The 23,524-nt window shown below is 40.1% G+C and overlaps 2 protein-coding genes across 15 annotated transcripts in view; both read left to right on the top strand.

The window, feature by feature from the left end:
• LOC113053452 (E3 ubiquitin-protein ligase MYCBP2-like) overlaps positions 1–9,236 on the top strand; it is an 85,351-nt gene extending 76,115 nt beyond the window's left edge. For all 14 annotated transcript variants that reach the window (XM_026218485.1, XM_026218481.1, XM_026218483.1 and 11 more), the window contains 16 exons: positions 111–200; positions 322–402; positions 2,461–2,727; positions 2,814–3,097; positions 3,719–3,815; positions 3,962–4,081; positions 4,326–4,427; positions 4,527–4,655; positions 4,953–5,085; positions 5,964–6,067; positions 6,175–6,363; positions 6,457–6,564; positions 7,220–7,429; positions 7,679–7,786; positions 8,053–8,218; positions 8,397–9,236. In XM_026218485.1, the coding sequence (XP_026074270.1) occupies positions 111–200; positions 322–402; positions 2,461–2,727; positions 2,814–3,097; positions 3,719–3,815; positions 3,962–4,081; positions 4,326–4,427; positions 4,527–4,655; positions 4,953–5,085; positions 5,964–6,067; positions 6,175–6,363; positions 6,457–6,564; positions 7,220–7,429; positions 7,679–7,786; positions 8,053–8,218; positions 8,397–8,512 (2,304 nt within the window). In that variant the 3' untranslated portion in view covers positions 8,513–9,236. The remainder of the gene's footprint in view (positions 1–110; positions 201–321; positions 403–2,460; positions 2,728–2,813; positions 3,098–3,718; positions 3,816–3,961; positions 4,082–4,325; positions 4,428–4,526; positions 4,656–4,952; positions 5,086–5,963; positions 6,068–6,174; positions 6,364–6,456; positions 6,565–7,219; positions 7,430–7,678; positions 7,787–8,052; positions 8,219–8,396) is intronic.
• A 2,594-nt stretch (positions 9,237–11,830) lies between these two features.
• On the top strand, positions 11,831–18,798 carry LOC113053458 (F-box/LRR-repeat protein 3). The gene is made up of 5 exons (XM_026218504.1): positions 11,831–12,531; positions 12,988–13,366; positions 15,222–15,344; positions 15,433–15,604; positions 15,849–18,798. Exons 1-5 carry the CDS (start codon positions 12,512–12,514, stop codon positions 16,487–16,489), a joined length of 1,335 nt encoding a protein of 444 aa, XP_026074289.1. The 5' UTR covers positions 11,831–12,511; the 3' UTR covers positions 16,490–18,798.
• The last annotated feature ends 4,726 nt before the right edge of the window (positions 18,799–23,524 follow it).

The raw sequence follows: 23,524 nt of genomic DNA, 5'->3' as shown, positions 1-23,524 counted from the left end.
GCTGCATCATCAGTGTCAGTACCAACATACATCAAACGCTGCAGTGTAAAACACTCGTCCACAGGTACTGTTTAAAGCAAGGCTAAAGTCATTTTTATGTGTTTGTGTAGGTGTTTGGAAAACTCATTTGTGGTGATGCAGAACCAACGCCAGAACAAGAAGAGAAGAACCTGCTCTCCTCACCCGAGGGTGAAGACAAGGTCAGTACCAGAATCCCTTGTGTTTGGTGGCCTGTTACAACAACCATTGCTCAATGCCATATCTAGCACTGAAGCATAAGATGAAGTTGTTCAAATTATGTTCTAAATGTTTTGTCTTCAGGCAACATCTGATGCAGACTTGAAGGAGCACATGGTTGGCATTATTTTCAGCAGGAGCAAACTGACCAACCTTCAGAAACAGGTAACACCATCGAAACTACTCTCAGCTCTCTATTAAATAAAGCTAGCTGCCTAAAAATCCATCCAAGATGGATGATGAAGTGATAGAAGTGTTGATTATGAAGTACCAATACATTTCCCCAAAAAGGTAAAATGAATGAATAGTGAATGTATGAATACCAAAGATGCATGACCACCAGTATGTTTGGAAAAAAAAGCATAGCAAGTTTTCTAGGGCTAAATATAATATTTTATAACAATTAGATATTCATAACCAGCCATTATCCAGAAATAATGTTTAAAGGTTACCATTTTGGTAATTCTTACCTAAAGCTCCTATTTTGGATTAAAACACATTATATTTGAACTGAACTGATTTGAACTGATATTTGAACTGATAGTCACACATGGTCAATTCACCAAAGTTCATTTATTTCAACGCAACCTCAGATTGGGTAAAACTAATTCTGCATATGCTTATGGTTTGAACTCCACATTGTTGTTTGTTTTGGAAATAGTGAAAAGGTCATTTAACACCAATCCACTAATAAATCAATTCGCTTTTTCAGTTGGTAGATGATTTTGGATAAATTAGCTTTGAAAGCATAAGATGGTGATCCCACCATCCCTGCAAATCAGTCTCCAAAGCCACGCCTCCTCTGACACACATGAACACACACAGCAGACCAGAGTCTATCTAGAAACATGATGAGAGATGGGGTTGGTGGAGAGTTGAATGCAAATCTGTCAGATTACCTCATGTTGCATTCACCATTGAGAAAATATTACAATACAAAGCACATAATATTACAATAACACCTTCCATTCTCACTCAGTCTGCATTAATGTAATGGAACACAGACTGAAGGATACGATTGGATGAACCTTTTATGGTCCTACTTTCAACCAGCTTGACAAAAAAATTATTTTGAACCATATCATACCCCGCCTTTAAGTCATGACCTATCAAATACTGTTTCTTTGTCCAAGCCTCTTTAGGAATTCTCAATTCAGAATCTCAACATCTGTTTATGAGCATTGTTTATTTATAGCACATATTTAAACCAAGATAAAAACAATGTTAACACTACAGTAGAGCTGGGATAAACAATTATTTTTTAAACGATTAATCTAGCAATTATTTTTTCGATGCATCGATTAATCTAACGATGAATTTTTTCAGACCGATTCGATTTCGATTATCTCCCCATTAATTGACTACTAACAATTTATACGTTGATTTACATATCTGAATGAAAAAACATGAATTCCTTAACATTGCAATATATGTATAACATTGTATATATGTATTGCTCTTAAAATTACAAAATAAAAGACTGACTAAGAATGCATTACTTTGCACTTGTATAGAGATAGCATTCAATAAAACCTTGAAGCCTTGAAAACACATAGCTTACTGAAACAAGCTTACTGAACACATAGGGCCTAGCTTACTGAAAAAAAGTTCTTCTTTCAGATGAAAATAACAACAACTTGATGTCTAGCATTCAGTAAAAAAGGTCACCCAAAATACTTGTTTAGAGCAATTGAAAGAATACAGTAACCAATGTAAACTTGAGGGCTTTAAGCTAATACAGAGAGTGCTTTTCCAAAAAAAAAAAAAAAAAACTTAACAGTCGGAGCCAGCAGCCTGTCATGGAGAAAAAAAAAAATCTCCTGATGCTCCAAGTGAAACTTTGGCGTTCCGCCCTTTTTCTATCTTGTCTGATGATTTTGGTTAATATGCACGAGGGAGAGAGAGAGAGAGAGAGCGCAAGACAGCGCTCGTGTTGTTTGAAGACTGTGAGTGTGGGCACAGCTGGGGCTCTCTCTCGTATGCACCCTGTCAGGCGCAGCAGTCTTTCTACATCACTCACCGATCAAATAAGGCTTTGACAGCCCCCCCCCCCCCCCAAAAAAAAGATAAATGCAGAAAAACCGCTGGATTGGTTATATAACGTTGGACAGAATGTTGATCCGGCCATCGCGCATATTCAGCGATATATTCTGTTCCCAAGTCTCTATAAATTGCTTCTCTTAAAATGCCAGTTACGTCACACCTGACTGTTTGCCTCCTCAGGTGTGTGCCCATATCGTACAGGCCATCCGTATGGAGGCCACGCGAGTGCGGGAGGAATGGGAGCACGCCATTTCCAGCAAGGAGAACGCCAACTCTCAGCCCAGTGACGACGACGCCTCCTCTGATGCGTACTGCTTTGAGCTGTTGTCTATGGTGCTGGCCTTGAGTGGATCTAACGTTGGGCGGCAGTACTTGGCCCAGCAGCTCACCCTACTGCAGGACCTCTTCTCCCTCCTTCACACCGCCTCGCCACGCGTCCAGAGACAGGTTTGTGAACACATCGACAACTGCTAGTCTTGAACTTGACTTTCTAGAATCAGGATCTGGAAAGCAACACTGTTCTTGCCGTGCAGGTGACGTCTCTGCTCAGACGCGTTCTTCCTGAGGTCACTCCCATGCGTCTGGCCAGCGTCATCGGCGTGAAGGCTCTACCGCCAGCAGACATCAGTGATATCATCCACTCCACAGAGAAGAGCGACTGGAGCAAGCTGGGCATTTTAGATATGTTTCTGGGCTGCATCGCAAAGGCCCTCACTGTGCAGCTCAAGGCCAAGGGCACCACTATAGTTGGCACAGCTGGCACGGCTGCAGGCAAAGGGGTCACTACAGTCACCCTGCCCATGGTCTTCAACTCCAGGTCAGCTTGCTCGCTTTGTGTCATTGTGAAAATGACACGACCATGCATCACATTTGCTGAATGGAATCCATTACTTGTTTTTTAGTAATTTAGGAGTGTTGATTCCAAAAATCACAAAATACGTGCATTTTATAGCATTTTTGCTTTCGACAACCATTTGTAAGGTGATGTCCCTGCCAGAAAAACATGCCAAAAAGACCTGATTCTAAGCTTCCTCTGAGCCAGATTCAAATTATTAATTTAAATCTCAGCTGATCTGAAGGCTTGAATCCTCATATAAATTTTATCCACTTATTTGCAGATTTTAAATTCAATTATACATTTTAAATACTACTATTTATCATTCAAAACTTTTGTTATTTTAGTGCAGTAAAGTAAAGCTAAAATATAAATATATGGGTCAAAGATAGAAAGGGGTTTTCAAGCATTAAAACACATTTAATTAAGCTTTTTTTTTTTTTTTTCTGTAGTTTAGAGTATCCCGTTTAATTTCTTTGGTCATTTTTATCACTTTTTTTTCTTAAATGCGGAGTCTGAAATGATCTTATTAAGGGTCTGAAATGAACTTTAAGGGAATATATATATTTAACTTTCCATTGATCTTTCTGTCTGTTTGTGCAGCTACATACGGCGAGGAGTCAGTCACTGGTGGATGAAGGGCTCCACTCCTCCTCAGATCGCTGAGATTATCATTAAACTTGTCAAAGACATGGCTGCTGTGAGTAATGATGCCTCATCTAATAATAAACACCATTTTTGCCTCGACAATATGCATGGATTCGCTGTTCAGCTTCATGTCTGCAGATGTGTTTTAATGAATTTATAGAAATGTTCCTCCATCATTTAAGTGTCTTTTTACCCCAGGGCCACCTCTCGGATGCCTGGTCCAGGGTGACTAAGAATGCTATTGCTGAGACCATCATTGCGCTCACTAAGATGGAAGAGGAGCATCGCTGTCCAGTGCGCTGCATCGCCACCACTCGGGTACGCTTCATCTGTCACAACTGAACGTTTGCCAACTAGGCCAGTATTACTCGGGATCCTTCAGCTGGAGGATCAGGGGCGATTGATGGGTGGGGTTTACCATGTCATGTGATCTTATACAGCTCAGCATATAATGCTCAGAATGAAATGAAACATCAACTGATTGCTTTTAGGCTCCTACAGTCATGGAGTCATGTGTACATATTGAATTTAAATTTCAAATTGTTCTGCTTCCTCTCGTCAGCTGTGGCTCGCATTGGCCTCTCTGTGTGTGCTGGATCAGGACCACGTTGACCGACTGTCTTCAGGTCGCTGGATGGGCAAAGATGGGCAGCAGAAGCAGATGGTACAGCACACTGGGTCTGATAGATACAAAGCAGAATCAGTGCAAAGGCACATGAAGTCCTTCTGCTGAGATTGAGCTCTTTACCTCTTTAATTTGCAGCCCATGTGTGATAACCATGATGACGGGGAGACGGCGGCCATCATTCTGTGTAATGCTTGTGGAAACCTGTGCACCGACTGCGACCGTTTCCTCCATCTCCACCGCCGCACACGGACCCACCAGAGACAGGTGAACCTGAATGCCCAAACACATCAAATCACCTAATTACGGTCCGGTTGTCCGTTTGACATCATGTTAAAAATAAACACAGGGGGCAGAGTTAATATAATAAATGCTGCTTTAAAAAAAAATGGTACCGAGATTATTATGGTAGATCATAAAAATATAAGATTTATGTTCTACAGTCATGTTTTGTGCTTCTAGGAAAGTTAATGAAATCATGATGGGAAATAATTATGTGGAGTTTGAATTAGAAAAAGGATCATTTTAAGTTTTTTCACAACACATTCCCTGGTTTATGCGCAGGTCTTTAAGGAGGAGGAAGAGGCCATTAAGGTGGACCTACACGAAGGCTGTGGGAGAACCAAACTCTTTTGGCTCATGGCGTTGGCTGATTCTAAGACCATGAAGGCCATGGTGGAGTTCCGCGAGCACACAGGTGACTTCCTCCGTTCATTATAGTGTTAATAATGTGAAGAGAAGAGAAGCGGGGGAAGTGGACATGTTTGTCCATATAAACCCTTCTGTTCATTTTTATCAATACAGTATTTTCCCCTCTAAATTTTTTTTATTTAATTTTTAGAGCTTTATTTTTCAAAACATCAAGAAATTGGAGCAGTACACTAGAAACACCAAGATGATTGGTTCAGTTCCCAGGGAACGCAAGAACTGAACAAATGTGTCCCTGCAAGTCATCAAATGCATAAATGTCCATTTAATTCTAAGTCAGAACAGTTATGCCAAATCAAAAATGTATTTACAAAATTAGCTGCAAGTAATGTGCAAGATATTAAAACACAACTCATTTTCTGCAGTATTTTAATATATATTTCATATCTCTTACTGTAGATTCTTAAATATTGCCTTTTGGGTTTTTGGAAGTGTTTTCTTCCTACTCAGTGTTTTCACTGATTTTTATTTTTTGGTTTATTTAATATTAATTCCTATATTACCTACACCATCAACAAAACTTACCAGTGAAACTGTAAATACATCTTCAGATCTGACAGCTACAGCTCACTACGGTGTCTACAGACGCGTTACATAATCCTGGAGCAGAATATTATGAAATATATTAAATGTTAGATAACGGATAACAAAGGAGAGCAATTCACAACAGGGATTCTTTAGCCGCCATAATTTAAATCTCTGCGGCGTTTTAGTCACTATTGGTGGCATTTGTGCCCTGCATAATTTTTGACGTCTGACCGCTAGATCGCAGCTGTGATATGTCCTATATTCAGTATTTGTCCTATATTTTGTTATTTGACTAGTGCCTAGTTATAGCTAAAATGGCATTATTGTACTGTCCCTCAGGTAAACCAGCTTCCAGCAGTTCAGACGTCTGCCGCTTCTGTGGCACCAGGAACGGCACAGAGCTGTCCGCAGTAGGAAGTGTATGTTCAGACCAAGACTGTCAGGTATTCACTCAAAATGGCAGAATGATATGCTTTTTTTAAACTGTGAAATGTTTCACAGGAACTCAGTGTACTCACAAGCATACTGGTGTATTTAAATTCTTGTGTAGGAGTACGCAAAGCTGGCCTGCAGTAAGACTCATCCGTGCGGTCACCAGTGCGGAGGGGTCAAAAATGAAGAGCTGTGTCTGCCCTGTTTACATGGTTGTGACAAAAGCGCAGCCTGTCTGAAACAGGACGCTGATGATATGTGCATGATCTGCTTCACTGAGGCTCTGTCTGCTGCTCCAGCAATCCAGGTACAGTAGAATACTGTCACTGCGTGTGATGGATAAAGAATTACATACATACAGGAGATCCGCATGTAACTGTCTGTCCTGGTTTATGTGCAGCTGGACTGCAGTCACGTATTTCATCTTCAGTGCACAAGAAGGGTTCTGGACAACCGCTGGCTTGGGCCCAGGATAACCTTCGGGTTCATGTCTTGCCCTATTTGCAAGGTAAATAAGCTGGTCTGGACTCACTTTGAGTTAAAGGTCGGGCTGAATGATTAATCAGAATAAAATCAAAATCACAAATCTAATTGCAAAGATTGTATTTTAATTAGACATATGTGCTGAGTCAAAGTGAGGGACAGCACTGTGTTCATTTACACGCGAGCAGCTCATAATCCAGTGTTTTCAGAGTCTCAGGGCAGCTCAGTTCAGAGGAAATTAAAAAAAACGTATTCCGGAACGTGCACCAATCATATTTCCAGACTGAGAAGCTACAAGGGCTCTCTCCACCAGATAAAAACCTGATGGTTTAATTTTTGAAAATCAATTAAGATATTAATATCGGTATTGTAATTTTACTGTTGCACAGTCAATTAAAATCATAATTTTTCTCAAATACTTGAAATAATAGAACAGCAGTAATTGTTCGTAATTTTCATATTATAATTTAATAATAATAATAACTATATGACATAATGACATTTCATAATCACAAAGACCGTCTTCTCTCTGGTTACATACTGTATGTCAGACTTCTCCAGTCATCTAGTCCTCAATCATTTAGACTTCTCTGTTCTTCAAACCAAAGCCAGTCTAAACTCTTAACAGCTCCTGTACCTGCAATTTGATGCGTCTTTCTTGTTTTGCGTTTCCATTTTAGAACAAAATCAACCACTCCGTCCTAAAAGATCTGCTGGACCCCATCAAAGAGCTGTATGAGGACGTGAGGAGGAAGGCTTTAATGAGACTGGAGTATGAAGGACTGCACAAGAGTGAAGCCATCACGATGTCTGGAGCTCGGTTCTACAACAACCCCGCTGGATTTGCCATGAACAGATACGCTTACTACGTCTGCTACAAGTGCAAAAAGGTTCGATCTTTGGTTTTGTGTAGTTATATGATAGCTGAGGAAGCTTTCAGAAAGAGAACAGTTTGGGTTAGACTGAACTGCCCCTTTAAGGATGTCTCCGTTTACTATGAATAGAATGGAAAAGATTAAACGCAGCTCACTCCTGTAAAGCAAGAGCTATTTTCCAGCATGAAACGAGATTTAGAAGATATGCCATAAGGAAGCCATTTCTCCAGCTGTTGTGCTAAGTGTGTCTTCTGACTCATCCAGGCCTATTTTGGGGGAGAAGCTCGCTGTGATGCCGAGGCAGGACAAGGCGACGATTATGATCCCCGTGAGCTCATCTGTGGTGCGTGCTCAGATGTGTCCAGAGCACAGGTCAGTGGGACAAAAAAAACATGTGCTTGCATGCTTGTTTTACGATTCTGTTTTTAACACAATATAGAGCTGCAGAAATGAGTCCAAAAACCTAGAAACCCAGTTACCTTGTTCCAAAGTCAATGGCTTTTTAAATGAGTTTATGGTTAAGCATGTGATTGACTGTTTGTGATGACGAATCACAGCAAAAGGAGATAAAGAGAATGGTTGTGAGGAATATACTGCTTTGGAATGAGGTTGTTTAGAGTGCCTTCTATTTTTTGCAGATGTGCTCTAAACACGGGACAGATTTCCTGGAGTATAAATGTCGTTACTGTTGCTCTGTGGCTGTGTTCTTCTGCTTTGGGACGACGCATTTTTGCAACGCCTGTCATGATGATTTCCAGAGGATGACCAGTGTCCCGAAAGAAGAGCTGCCTCATTGTCCCGCTGGTACAACACTTCATACGTGTTATAATAAGTGCTTGCACCCAAGCTTCCCAGAAACTCATGTATCATCCTTCTCTTGTTGAATTAGGCCTCTGTTTAATGACAAGCTGTTATTGAAATTGCTTAAGCCAACAAACTGGCGAGACAACATGTCGACATCATTTTCATTCTCCCCTCACAGGACCAAAAGGAAAGCAGTTGGAAGGAAGCGAGTGTCCCCTGCATGTGGTGCATCCTCCCACCGGAGAGGAGTTCGCTCTGGGCTGTGGCGTGTGTAGAAATGCCCATACCTTCTAAACGCCTACAGTGATCTCTCTCTCTCTCTATATATATATATATTCACCCTCCTGTGGCGGCCGGCTCCCTCTTCAGCGAAGCCCGAGAGCAGATACACCGGACGTCCCATTCTGAGGGGGCTGTGATGGGCCGCTGTGCTCCAGGGTGCATCCTCCCCTCTCTGTAGATGCTGAAGAATGAACAAAAAAAGTAACGTTGTGACGTGTTTGCATGCAGCCGTTGTAACCCTGCGGCTTGTAGAAACGTTGCACACCTCCTGACCACTGAAGGGCAACAATGTATAGAGGATTTTGGGATCCGAGACCACCGGGGATGGGCCATGATTTCAGCTTCTCGAATACACGTTTAAGATTTTATTGTTGTATGTAAACTGACTTTGTTTTCGTAATCCTGTACAGTATTCCTTCACTTTCGGAGTGCATCATGGTTAAGATTCAAATGCTATAAGAGGACTTAAATATGTGACGCTGGAGGAAAATAGTGTACGATTTATCTAATCTTGTATATAATGGCAGTAACCCTTCATATGTGTTTTCCGACGTTGCTACTCTCTTCACTTCAGTTTCGTTTGATATTCTGGGTTATGTTTTGAGCCAGAACTTTTAATGAAGTGCAATACTGGGTGTGCCTCCTCCTCGCAGATGTAAACATATGGAATGTATGTCAATAAAGCCACTGTACATTTTCTACAGTGATACACACGCTGTTGTGTTTTCCCCTGTAAGTGTGCTATCTTTTCTGTAGTCAGGTCGTTATCGAGGGCTTTGTTGTCTGCGGTGTCTTCCCTGTTGTCTCAATGACGTGGTATAAACCCTTTTCTGTCATTTTAAAACGAAGGTGAGTATGTTGTCCTTGGGGCCGGTCTTCACACCGAATCAAAGGACCGTGAGGCAAAACGAGAGCTATATTAGAAATTGTGGTTGTTTTTGGAGGCATATAGGGAGGATTGTTTGTGAGGTGTGATTAACAGAAAAAAAATTGCAACTTGTGAATCTGCTTTGTATAATTATCTGTGAATGGAGCTGAGTAGTAATAATAAACCGGGTTCTCTGTTCAGCAAGGTACATTAAGAAAGGAGCGTCCTGTGCTTTTCTTTCATGTCTCATTGGTCGTTTCTCACACGGTACGTCTAAAGAGGTTCTTTCCCGAAATAGCAACGCGGTTTATTTAGGTACATTTAAGTTTGGGCTTTGGTTTAGGCATATACAGTATTGTTCAAAATAATAGCAGTACAATGTGACTAACCAGAATAATCAAGTTTTTTTGTATATTTTTTTATTGCTACGTGGCAAACAAGTTACCAGTAGGTTCAGTAGATTCTCAGAAAACAAATGAGACCCAGCATTCATGATATGCACGCTCTTAAGGCTGTGCAATTGGGCAATTAGTTGAATTAGTTGAAAGCGGTGTGTTCAAAAAAATAGCAGTGTGGCATTCTTTCACTGAGGTCATCAATTTTGTGAAGAAACAGGGGTGAATCAGGTGGCCCCTATTTAAGGATGAAGCCAACACTTGTTGAACATGCATTTGAAAGCTGAGGAAAATGGGTCGTTCAAGACATTGTTCAGAAGAACAGCGTACTTTGATTAAAAAGTTGATTAGAGAGGGGAAAACCTATAAAGAGGTGCAAAAAATGATAGGCTGTTCAGCTAAAATGATCTCCAATGCCTTAAAATGGAGAGCAAAACCAGAGAGACGTGGAAGAAAACGGAAGACAACCATCAAAATGGATAGAAGAATAACCAGAATGGCAAAGCCTCAGCCAATGATCACCTCCAGGATGATCAAAGACAGTCTGGAGTTACCTGTAAGTACTGTGACAGTTAGAAGACGTCTGTGTGAAGCTAATCTATTTTCAAGAATCCCCCGCAAAGTCCCTCTGTTAAAAAAAAGGCATGTGCAGAAGAGGTTACAATTTGCCAAAGAACACATCAACTGGCCTAAAGAGAAATGGAGGAACATTTTGTGGACTGATGAGAGGAAAATTGTTCTTTTTGGGTCCAAGGGCCACAGGCAGTTTGTGAGACGACCCCCAAACTCTGAATTCAAGCCACAGTACACAGTGAAGACAGTGAAGCATGGAGGTGCAAGCATCATGATATGGGCATGTTTCTCCTACTATGGTGTTGGGCCTATTTATCGCATACCAGGGATCATGGATCAGTTTGCATATGTTAAAATACTTGAAGAGGTCATGTTGCCCTATGCTTAAGAGGAAATGCCCTTGAAATGGTTGTTTCAACAAGACAATGACCCAAAACACACAAGTAAACGGGCAAAGTCTTGGTTCCAAACCAACAAAATTAATGTTATGGAGTGGCCAGCCCAATCTCCAGACCTTAATCCAATTGAGAACTTGTGGGGTGATATCAAAAATGCTGTTTCTGAAGCAAAACCAAGAAATGTGAATGAATTGTGGAATGTTGTTAAAGAATCATGGAGTGGAATAACAGCTGAGAGGTGCCACAAGTTGGTTGACTCCATGCCACACAGATGTCAAGCAGTTTTAAAAAAACTGTGGTCATACAACTAAATATCAGTTTAGTGATTCACAGGATTGCTAAATCCCAGAAAAAAAAAAATGTTTGTACAAAATAGTTTTGAGTTTGTACAGTCAAAGGTAGACACTGCTATTTTTTTGAACACACCCCTTTCAACTAATTGCCCAATTGCACAGCCTTAAGAGCGTGCATATCATGAATGCTGGGTCTCATTTGTTTTCTGACAATCTACTGAACCTACTGGTAACTTGTTTGCCACGTAGCAATAAAAAATATACTAAAAACCTTGATTATTCTGGTTAGTCACATTGTACTGCTATTATTTTGAACAATACTAGTATGTGTGTGCAGGGTTGCCAGGTTTTTACAACAAACCCCACCCAAACGCATTCTCAATGGTAAAATGCACATTTTTGGTAGGGTTCACCTGGTAAAATCAGCATTGTATTTAACCAGGGGATAAATATCGTGTTATTGGGACCGGACATGAAAAACAACCCGCAACCATAGTGTTAAAGTTGAGACTTGTTATAGCACTTATATATCATTGCTCTTTTTGTTGTTTTTGATTGCTTCCACTGTCTTCATCTGTAAGTCGCTTTGGATAAAAGCGTCTGCTAAATGAATAAATGTAAATGTATGTTAAAGTAGCCGAGACAGTTCCGCGGGAAAATTACGGACTTGGCAACACTGTCTGTTTGTGTGTGTGCGCGCGATAAAACCAATCACAATCCAGAATGCAAAACAGATGCGAGCAAGCCATTTATATGCAATGTACTTCGTGTCATAACATACTGCACTTTGACGTGATGAAAGGGGATTTTAAAATGTTATGTTTGGACTCCGTAAATACAATCAGATGGCACACCTAACACCGACATTATCTACAAAATAAGTTTGAAATCGTATATGCGCATTTAAGTAAACTGGCGGATTTGAAAGCACAATAATAACAACATTTGTCACGTGGTGCGTGTTACTTTTCTCCGCGCTGCTCCAAGTAGGGTGAGCAAGCACACATCGAGACACTAGCGAATGATTGGATGGCTTCCTATTAGCACGTTTCCACATACTAATAATTAGAGCCGCGCATTAAAAGTGTACACTTATGAATGCCTATCGTACTGAATGCTGTTTTATGAAGGGCTCGGTTTTTGAGCCGCAGTGCGCCCCTGGAGGAAGAGTCTGGTCATAAGCCGCTCTCGCTAGACAACAACTCCGCCATTTCCAGCCGGAGGAAGGCGGGGACACGGAGATCTCCCGCGGTACAGAGCTCAGCCAGAAAAGTAGGTCAACTAGCAACATCGCCGAGACGCACGCACCCAGACTCCCGTGAAAACAACAGCGTAAAACGACCTAAATTCACCCATTCGTCCCCAATGTGTGTCCTCTGCGCCGCGCGGATGTGTTCAGGTTCCGGTCCGGGCTGACGTTCAGAAGAGAAGTCGGGATTTTGCTTATTTTTCAACTGTTTGCGATCGATCTGAAGGGAGACAACATGAGTAACACGCAAAACAGGTAACTTAACGATTGTTTGGGATTTGCAGCTGCGCAGTAAGGTTGTTGTTGGTTTAATCTAACTGGATCACCGTCTCTGTGACTGAATGCGTGAATGCATTGTGTTATCTAGGTTAATAACGTGTTTATTCACGAATAATATCTTCCCCGCGTCAGTTCAGTGGCTTCTATTAATTAAAACCAATGCTAGCTGGTTAGTCTCGAGTATAACGAAACTTAAAATCGCTGCGAACATGCTTTAGAGCCAAACAGGAATTAGTTTGTAATTGCATTAAATCAGTTTAACTCGTTCTCAGGAACGTCCAAATCCATTTAAATGTAATAAATATTGCCAAACCTGTCAAATAAACGTGTTTTAGGTTGCATGTGTTCAAATGTGCCTCTGCATGTTTGCATCTGCCACTGTGACTGTGTTTGTTTGCACTAGGCCTGTTTTATACCTCTTATGCTTCTCAGCTCTCTCAGGCCCTCGAGAATGAAAAGGAGGTTGAGCAGAGATGGTGAAGACAGTCCCTCATCCTGTGAGGGGCCGACGGACTCCTGCAAGAGGGTCAGACAGCCCACAGTGGACTCTGGAGATCTGCCGCCCGACTGGGCTTGCCTGCCGCAGGAGATCCTGCTCCACATCTTCCAGTTCCTGCCTCTCCTGGACCGCGCCTTCGCCTCGCAGGTCTGCCGCGGCTGGAACGAGGCCTTCCACATGCCCGAGCTGTGGAGGTGCTTTGAGTTTGAGCTCAACCAGCCGGCCAGCTCTTACCTGAAGGCCACCCATCCTGACCTGATAAAGCAAATCATCAAGAGGCACTCCAATCATCTACAGTACGTCAGCTTCAAGGTGAGAGGCTCACGAGGAAGAGGACGGTTCCACATTACCGCTATAAACATTACAGCTCACTAATCATGCCCAACTTAAAGGGGCCGTTGCCCCAAACATGAAATTTCTGGCCAAATTTACTGACCCAAATCATGTTCTTTCAAAACTGTATGTCTTTCTCTTTGTTTTTGCAGAGCATTAAGATGTTTCAAAGAATCCTGGTAACCAAACAGTGTTGGTTTCTGATGGATGGCAGTGGGAACCTAAATTGTTTTGGTTACCAGCATTCTTGAATAGATCCTCTTTCATCATAAGCCCCTTTCACACTGCGCGTCGGACCCGGCAAATTGCCGGAACATTGCTGGGTTGCCTTCTGTGTGAAAGCAAACACATCCCGGGATTGATTCCGGCATTGAACCCGGGTAGGGGACCTAGTAACATTGCCGGGTTCAACCCGGGACAAGTGCTGTGTGAACAAAACCCAGATCTAATTCTGTGTCGAAGTGATGACGCACGTTATCGCGCGACTCTTTTACCGGCTGTTTTAAAGAAAGGTCAACATTCACAACGAAAAAATATGTGCAAACTGTAATAAAGCAGAGATCAGTTAGTTCCTCATTTTCCGCGCTGACGCCGAGATCGTTTGCTTGCTTCAGTGAAAGTATAACATTGCCTAATGTTTTCGACTCGTACATTACACGTCACGCGCTGATGTCACATGTCGTTACGGGATCTTCAAGGGTTGTGTGTGAAAGCACGCACACATCCTGGGTCATCACTGGCAATGTGAAAGTGCAAAATCTAGCGACCCGGGAACAATTGCAGGAGCACTTTACCCGTGTATTTGCCGGAATGGCAGTGTGAAAGGCGCTATACAGGCTTAAAACAACGTGATCTGGATAAGAAATTAAATTTTTGGGTGAACTATACCGTTTTGGCATCGTCCACTTGCCCCAATCATGTCATTCCAAAACTGTAAGACATTTGTGCATCTTCAAAATACAACTGAAAATATTTATATTCTAAAATATACAGTGGCCTGCGAAAGTTTGGGAACCCCTTGCAGAATCTGTGAAAATGTGAACAATTTAAAAAAAAATAAGAGAGCTCATACTAAATGCATGTTATTTTTTTATTTAGTTCTGTCCTGAGTGAGATATTGTGCATAAAAGATGTTTGCATATAGTCCACAACACAAAATAATTGCTGAAATTATTAAAATAAACCTGTTCAAAAGTTTGGGAACCCTTGGTTCTTAATACTGTGTGCTGTTACCTGATGATCCTCGACTATCTTTCTGTTTTGTGATGGTTGTGCATGAGTCCCTTGTTTGTTCTGAACAGTTAAACTGAGCAGCGTTCTTCAGAAAAATCTTTAAGGTCCTGCAGATTCTTCAGTTTTCCAGCATCTTTGCAGATTTGAACCCTTTCCAGCAGTGACTTTATGATTTTGAGATGCATCTTTTCACACTGAGGACAACTGAGGGACTCAAACACAACTATTTAAAAAGATTCAAACATTCACTGATGCTCCGGAAGGAAACAAGATGCATTAAGAGCTGGGGGGTGAAAACTTTTGGAATTTGAAGATCAAGGTAAATTGTACTTAATTTGTGTACCGGGAAACATACAAGTATCTTCTGTTGCTTATGAAGGGCAGAACTAAATGGAAAAAAAATATATATATTTCAACAAAATAACAAAAATGTTGACATCTTCATAGTGTTCAAAAGTTTACACCCCCCAGCTCTTAATGAAAATGCACCTAAAAAGAAATCCTTAGATATTTAGATAAAAAAAATCAGTAGGTGTGCGTATAATCTTACAGTATTTTACTGCTGGAGCTGATGTTAAGTGTGTGTGGTCCGTGTGCACAGGTGGACAGCAGCACAGAGTCAGCGGAGGCTGCGTGTGACATCCTGTCTCAGCTGGTCAACTGCTCTCTGAAGACGCTTGGGCTGATCTCCACTGCTCGGCCGAGCTTCATGGAGCTGCCGAAGGTATCAGGACCTGTGTTACTGTGACTGATCTGTGTTTTGGGATGATGGGTCTGATGTTTCCTGATGTCTGATTGTTTCCTCTCTACAGTCCCACTTCATCTCTGCACTCACCGTGGTGTTTGTCAACTCCAAGTCTCTGTCGTCTCTGAAAATTGACGACACGCCAGTGGATGATCCTTCGCTCAAGGTCCTGGTGGCCAACAACAGTGACACACTCAAGCTGTTGAAGATGAGCAGCTGCCCACATGTGTCTCCTGCAGGTATGATATCTAAGCCAGATGCATGTCATATTAATTGCTTATTCATTGAAAATCTCTCCAGACTAGAATCTGAAATGGGTCAGAAAAGTCTTGTGGACTAGACTTATATGTAGCACAGACAGCAAGCACCATTAGATTCTTTCACATTGAAGCTCACATCTTGTTTCTCATTGGTTTTAGTCAGACTCTGTATTACTTGTAGTGTCCAGCGCAGGTGAAACCCATCCGTCTGCTGTCGTTGCAGGTATTCTGTGCGTGGCTGATCAGTGTCACGGTCTGAGAGAGCTGGCTCTGAACTATCACTTACTGAGCGACGAGCTGCTGCTGGCGCTGTCCTCCGAGAAGCACGTGCACCTCGAGCATCTGCGCATAGACGTGGTGAGCGAGAACCCCGGCCAGCAGTTCCACACCATCAAGAAGAGCAGCTGGGACGCCATGGTGCGCCATTCGCCCAAATTCAACCTGGTCATGTACTTCTTCCTGTACGAGGACGAGTTCGGGCCCTTTTTCCGCGACGAGATCCCCGTCACACACCTGTACTTCGGCCGCTCGGTCAGTAAAGAGGTCCTGGGCCGCGTGGGCATGAACTGTCCGCGTCTGGTGGAGCTGGTGGTGTGTGCCAACGGTCTGCGGCCGCTGGACGAGGAGCTGATCCGTATCGCCGAGCGCTGCCAGCACCTGTCGGCCATCGGACTGGGCGAGTGCGAGGTCTCCTGCAGCGCTTTCGTGGAGTTCGTGAAGATGTGCGGCCGCCGTCTCTCTCAGCTCTCCATCATGGAGGAGGTGCTCATCCCAGACCACAAATACAGCCTGGATGAGATCCACTGGGAAGTGTCCAAGCACCTCGGCCGCGTCTGGTTTCCAGATATGATGCCCACCTGGTGAAATGTGTTCAGAAGACTATAAAAAGTTTGGTAATCTTGACTCGATGGTTTCCAAGTCGCTTCACAAGGTTTGTACATAGATGTGAATTGAGATGTAAAGTCCCGCACTGCTATAATGAATGAACGTGGACCGTTGTAAAGGGACAGTTCATGCAGAAAGGAAAATGTTGTTATTTACTCACCCTTAAGTGCTTATTGGAACATGAAAGAAGATATTTTTAAGAATGGTGAATATATTTATATATGTATGTATGTTTTGTACAGTAGAAAGTCATACAGGTTTGTAAAATGGCATGAGGGTGAGTGAATGATGACAGCATTTCCATTTTTGAGTGAACCATTTCTTAATGACATGTTGTGGTAAATCTCCATTTAACAAGTCTTATAAAAAAATAACATTTCACCTTCTTATTAAAACTCAGAACATTATAATTCCTCTGAATTAGATCAAAAAGAGATGAAGCACATTTAAGGACCATTAAATTTTTTTTACCATTAATAACATTTAAGCATTGTTTCCAGTCATTCTCAATATGATTATTATTGTTTGACTTATTAATCCAATTACATTCTCATTACTGTAATAAAGTGATTGTAATCAGCATATGGCAGTGCATCAAAATCCACTATGATCTATATTTAATCCCGCCAGAATCTTAAGTATTTTACAGTTTAGATCACAATGCAAAAGGAAAGAAAATTAATGTTATTTATGAATAAAAACTTTGTATTTTAGATTTTCGAGGTGTAGTATAACCTGGACATTTTGTAAGATTTACTAATTTATCTTTTCGGAAGCGTTTCCTTTAGGAAACTAAATCAAGAAAGGCTGTACATGCCACACCATGTATATACTGTATGTTGCACTTTAAGATTATTTTGTGGAAAGAAAAGAAAAAGTGGGGAAAAAGTTTAAATTAGAAAAGAAACTGAAAACTTATTTAGATACAGATATTCATTATTCTTTATGAAGATAAATGGGTTTTCTTCTTCGGTGGCTCTGGCTCAACATTGTACCATATTTCCAAACTCAATCTCAAGTAAGGTCATTCTTATATCAGAGCACAGACTGTGGGATTTAGTTAAAAGCGTTTTAAGCAATCTTCAGCAATGGCATGAAACGCCATTCCCTCACATCTTATGTTCACCAACACAAATACAGGTTTAAAAGAAGTGCACGGCCATCTGGGTTGGGATTTTGGTTACTGAAGATAGTGAACTATATCTTATATTTTACATGATTCAAGCATTTTGCATTACATACATTTGGCATTAGTGCTTTCATATGCGCCTTATGCCAAATTGAAATATTTCTTTCTGGTGGTTTAGGTGAGAATGTTGTTGCTCGTAGTTTGGTGTAGCAGGGAAGAGGGTGCAGAAGAATAGTAATAACAGCATATTTTCAAGCTCTTCGGTACGTCAGAGAGGAAGGAAATTAATATTCGGAAGAAAAGAATGACAGAATGAAGCGTTGATTGGTTTCTAATTTCTATTAGATTGCATGAGGAACGTTGTGCAATGGCAAACTGAATGGGATACGACCGTTAGTCTGGATACACAGACGACATGCGCCCCTTGGTTTCAGTTCAGTATGATTCCGTATTGGAGTGAAGCAGTGAAAACGTTTTCCTTTAAGAAGGAAGTCCCACGTGTCTGTATATAAAACGCTGTGTGTTTAGACTTAATTCTGGCGCACCCTCTGTGGAGTTTGAAGTGTATATGTGCTGATCTCTTTCAGACGAGTGGGAATTACTCCTTGATGCATCTTTGTACCCTTGTAATTAGAGATGCTCATCAGTGTAATTTATTGATATGCTTTTTACTATTATTAATCTGCTTGTATTGGTGGTTTAGCTTTGAGTGAGCTGCTCCTTGTCGATGTATATGCATATTATATCAGTTATAAAAAGTCAATAGCATGTAATCATTTTTCTTTGCCCATTTTCCAGAATTAGAGCAGTTTTTGCTTTTGCAAATTGTTGTAGCAACTAAATTAAGTAAACCGAGATTCCTGCCAGCTGAAATTGTTTTTGGAAGCGCATAGCTTGCCAATTTGAAACACAAAAACCTTCTGTTAGACTGACTTTTTGGAAGTTCAAGCTGAGCATTACATCAACTCAATGTAAACCAGAGCATAGACTGAGATAAATGTACAAAAAGCGTTAAACCCAGTGATTATGTAATTGATTTTTCTGAAGTGAGGGTATTGCTTGTATTGCGAATATGAAAGCATCACATTTCTTTTGTGTTGTAAAAACATCAAAATTGTCTTTTATTGAAATAAGGGTGAATAAATGTGGAAAAAATGTGTGTATGTTTTACAGATCTTTTTTTTTTTCATAAATGAGCTGTGCAGCAAAATCAATAACATTTAAAATGATGTTTGCGTTAGTGTAACTTAACACATCTGATAAATCAGACATCATCTGGAATGGAAATTAGAAAATTTTATTTAGTAGCAAAAATATATATTTATTTTTAGTACGGTTCGAGAATAAAGAATATGATGGTTATGGTAAAGACATCTCATAGTTTAATGTAAGGATATTTAATCGGCAGCTTCTAATATTAAGAGTGGTAGTAGATATTGAAGGTCTTCTCTAGCAGCATCTTTTCCAAAGCCTCCAGCAGACTGGTGAATGACTGGAAGAACTTCTTGATGTCTCTGGCCAGGTCTCTCGTGGAAGACTGTTGGAGTCGTCTCCCAAATACAGCAGCTCTCTGCTGTACAGATAGGTCTTTGTGTAATATGTGTGAATTTGACTGGATAGCTCAGCACTCATATCCAGTCATTCTTATATGTGAGGTCCACAATCTGAGAACAGTCGTAGAACACTGGCGTTTACACCAGCATCTGACTTTACTGTCCAAGTCTCATAATAAACTAAAGTTTCATTGTCTTCCTGAACCCAGCAAGTCATCTCATTGAACATCTCACCTAATAAAACAAAAATAAAACATCTTGATAGAACAGGAAACATGAGAGTGAAGATGAAGTTGGGGAGTTTCAGGCTCCAATATTCTTATATTGACTGCTCATTATATTTTCTATTTTGAGTTTTGTAAATGCGTCAACAATGGTATTTAGCTAGTTGTCTATTTTATTTTTTCATTTGAGTTTACCATTTTTCATGTGAAATGTAAGAGTTTAAGACCGGAAGAATTGTAAGATTAGAAGATTGTAAAATTGCCACAATTACTGGTTTAATCCAGAATAAAAAAAAATTAGTTGTTTTGTTATATTTTGGAGGAATAGAGAAAAAAAATGTGTATATATATATATATATATATATATATATATATATATACAGTATTGTTCAAAATAATAGCAGTACAATGTGACTAACCAGAATAATCAAGGTTTTTAGTATATTTTTTATTGCTACGTGGCAAACAAGTTACCAGTAGGTTCAGTAGATTCTCAGAAAACAAACAAGACCCAGCATTCATGATATACGCTCTTAAGGCTGTGCAATTGGGCAATTAGTTGAAAGGGGTGTGTTCAAAAAAATAGCAGTGTCTACCTTTGACTGTACAAACTCAAAACTATTTTGTACAAAAAAAAAAATTTTTTCTGGGATTTAGCAATTCTGTGAATCACTAAACTAATATTTAGTTGTATGACCACAGTTTTTTAAAACTGCTTGACATCTGTGTGGCATGGAGTCAACCAACTTGTGGCACCTCTCAGCTGTTATTCCACTCCATGATTCTTTAACAACATTCCACAATTCATTCACATTTCTTGGTTTTGCTTCAGAAACAGCATTTTTGATATCACCCCACAAGTTCTCAATTGGATTAAGGTCTGGAGATTGGGCTGGCCACTCCATAACATTAATTTTGTTGGTTTGGAACCAAGACTTTGCCCGTTTACTAGTGTGTTTTGGGTCATTGTCTTGTTGAAACAACCATTTCAAGGGCATGTCCTCTTCAGCATAGGGCAACATGACCTCTTCAAGTATTTTAACATATGCAAACTGATCCATGATCCCTGGTATGCGATAAATAGGCCCAACACCATAGTAGGAGAAACATGCCCATATCATGATGCTTGCACCTCCATGCTTCACTGTCTTCACTGTGTACTGTGGCTTGAATTCAGAGTTTGGGGGTCGTCTCACAAACTGCCTGTGGCCCTTGGACCCAAAAAGAACAATTTTACTCTCATCAGTCCACAAAATGTTCCTCCATTTCTCTTTAGGCCAGTTGATGTGTTCTTTGGCAAATTGTAACCTCTTCTGCACATGCCTTTTTTTTAACAGAGGGACTTTGCGGGGGATTCTTGAAAATAGATTAGCTTCACACAGACGTCTTCTAACTGTCACAGTACTTACAGGTAACTCCAGACTGTCTTTGATCATCCTGGAGGTGATCATTGGCTGAGCCTTTGCCATTCTGGTTATTCTTCTATCCATTTTGATGGTTGTCTTCCGTTTTCTTCCACGTCTCTCTGGTTTTGCTCTCCATTTTAAGGCATTGGAGATCATTTTAGCTGAACAGCCTATCATTTTTTGCACCTCTTTATAGGTTTTCCACTCTCTAATCAACTTTTTAATCAAAGTACGCTGTTATTCTGAACAATGTCTTGAACGACCCATTTTCCTCAGCTTTCAAATGCATGTTCAACAAGTGTTGGCTTCATCCTTAAATAGAGGCCACCTGATTCACACCTGTTTCTTCACAAAATTGATGACCTCAGTGATTGAATGCCACACTGCTATTTTTTTGAACACACCCCTTTCAACTAATTCAACTAATTGCCCAATTGCACAGCCTTAAGAACGTGCATATCATGAATGCTGGGTCTCATTTGTTTTCTGACAATCTACTGAACCTACTGGTAACTTGTTTGCCACGTAGCAATAAAAAAATATACGAAAAACCTTGATTATTCTGGTTAGTCACATTGTACTGCTATTATTTTGAACAATACTGTATATATATATATACACGATTACAAAGGGGGTTACATCTGATTATTTTTTATTATTATTTATTTTTTTCAAGACATTGTTAGATTCCAGTGTTTCCTGTCACTGGAAAAATTTGATTCAAGAACAGTATCATAGCTGTTAAACAAATTTCTTATTATGCTTTTAAATCTGTATCAGAATGATTTTGTGGTGGCTGTGCTTTAAAATGTAATTATTATAACCTTAATTCAGGTGATGAAGGATTTTGAAAGTTGGACAGTAATTATAACCCCAATTCCAGAAAAGTTTAGACATTTTGTGAGTCTTACCTATCAGATAGGTCCTTCAAAGTCTCTTGGAGAGGTGAGGTGTCCAAGTCACAAAATTTAATTACTGGGGTGCCTCAGGGCTCAGTTCTTGGACCACTTCTCTTCTCTGTCTACATGGTATCATTAGGTTCTCTCATTCAGAATTATGGCTTTTCATACCACTGCTATGCTGATGACACTCAACTCTAGCTTTCATTACATTCTGATGATCCAACAGTAGCTACTTGCATCTCAGCTTGTCTAACAGACATTTCTTGCTGGATAAAGGACCATCACCTTCAACTCAACCTTCCTAGACAGAACTGCTTGTTGTTCCAGCAATTCATCACAATTTCACCATCAAGTTAGGCACATCAACCATAACTCCTTTAAAAACAGCCAGAAGCATTGGAGTTATAATTGATGATCAGCAAACTTTCTCAGACCACATTGCTAAAACTGTCCGATCCTGCAGATTTGCTTTATTCAACATCAAGAAGATCAGGCCCTCTCTTTTGGAAAATGCTGCACAACTGCTTGTTCAGGCTCTTGTTCTGTCCAGGCTGGACTATTGCAATGCTCTTTTGGCAGGTCTTCCAGCCAGTTCTATCAAACCTTTACAGTTAGGCAAAATAAAAGTGAAAAGGTCATAGAATACAGTTTTCTATGACCTTTTCACTTTTATTTTGCCTCTGTCCCAACGTTTTTGGGAGTGTGCTGCTGCAGCCATTAAATCTAAATATGTTTCTATTTACAAAATACATTTAAGTTGGTTAGTGAAAAGTTTAAATGAATTCAATTCAACAAAGGTAAAGAGAATGAAAAAGATCACAGATTCTTGACTCTATTGCATCTTACAAAACTAGCCATCTTTTCTGGAACTGGGGTTGTGGTGTTGAGCTCCACTGTAAGCTTAGCCCTGCCTGGTTTAAATGTTTGAAAATGACTAACAGTTGAAAACAATAGACATTTAGAAATGTAATCAAATTTAAGTAATTGAAATCGTTACACTACTTAGGGATGTAGAAGTTAACCACAAACCAGCTGAAAATGAAACTGTATTTTGTATTTTGGTTCAAATAAATGGAGGCTTGGTGAACAGAAGAGAATTCTTTAATAAAAAACATTAAAAATCTTACTGTTCAAAAACTTTTGACTTGTTTTGTATATTTTCACATTAATTTTCACATGGATATAAACTGAAAACATGAATCTAAAACCTTTTTAACCTTTTAAAATTCTTTAACCTTTGTTATATTATACAATAGCCACTTTATGAGGAACAACTGATGCTTTTAAAATGCGACTTGAAAAGGACTTGTAAAGAAAAAATATTCAACTTCAAGCATTAAGCCAAGCTTTTTGATCAAAGGATTAAAATAAGAAACGCTCAGTGAAGTGTCTCAACCACTGAATATATATAAATGTGTGTGTTCTGAAAGTAAAAGTGTTTTTTAGTCCGTCTCTGTATAGATAGATAGATAGATATAGCTATAGATATGAAAACAAGGATGTGTGGTTGTGTGCTTTACTAGTAAAAATCACAGACATCCTTGCTGATACTGAGTTACAGAAAACAGACTATTTTACTTGATCTTAGTGCTGCATTCATTTATCACCGGTAAAATATGAAGTGCCACAAGGATCTGTCCTAGGTCCTCTTCTATCTTCAACATACATGTTTCCCCCGGTAATATTATTAGAAAATACGGGATTCCTTTCCACTGTTATGATGATGATACTATATATCTCAACGAGACCAGATGAAACTTCTAAATTATCTAAGCTAACAGAGTGTGTTAAAAATGTGAA

The sequence above is a fragment of the Carassius auratus genome, chromosome 34 (assembly GCF_003368295.1).
Source record: "Carassius auratus strain Wakin chromosome 34, ASM336829v1, whole genome shotgun sequence".
In the NCBI taxonomy this organism is placed as follows: Eukaryota; Metazoa; Chordata; class Actinopteri; order Cypriniformes; family Cyprinidae; genus Carassius; species Carassius auratus.
The sequence above is the reverse complement of the archived record's forward strand: the minus strand, read 5'-3'. Positions and strand labels throughout refer to the sequence as shown.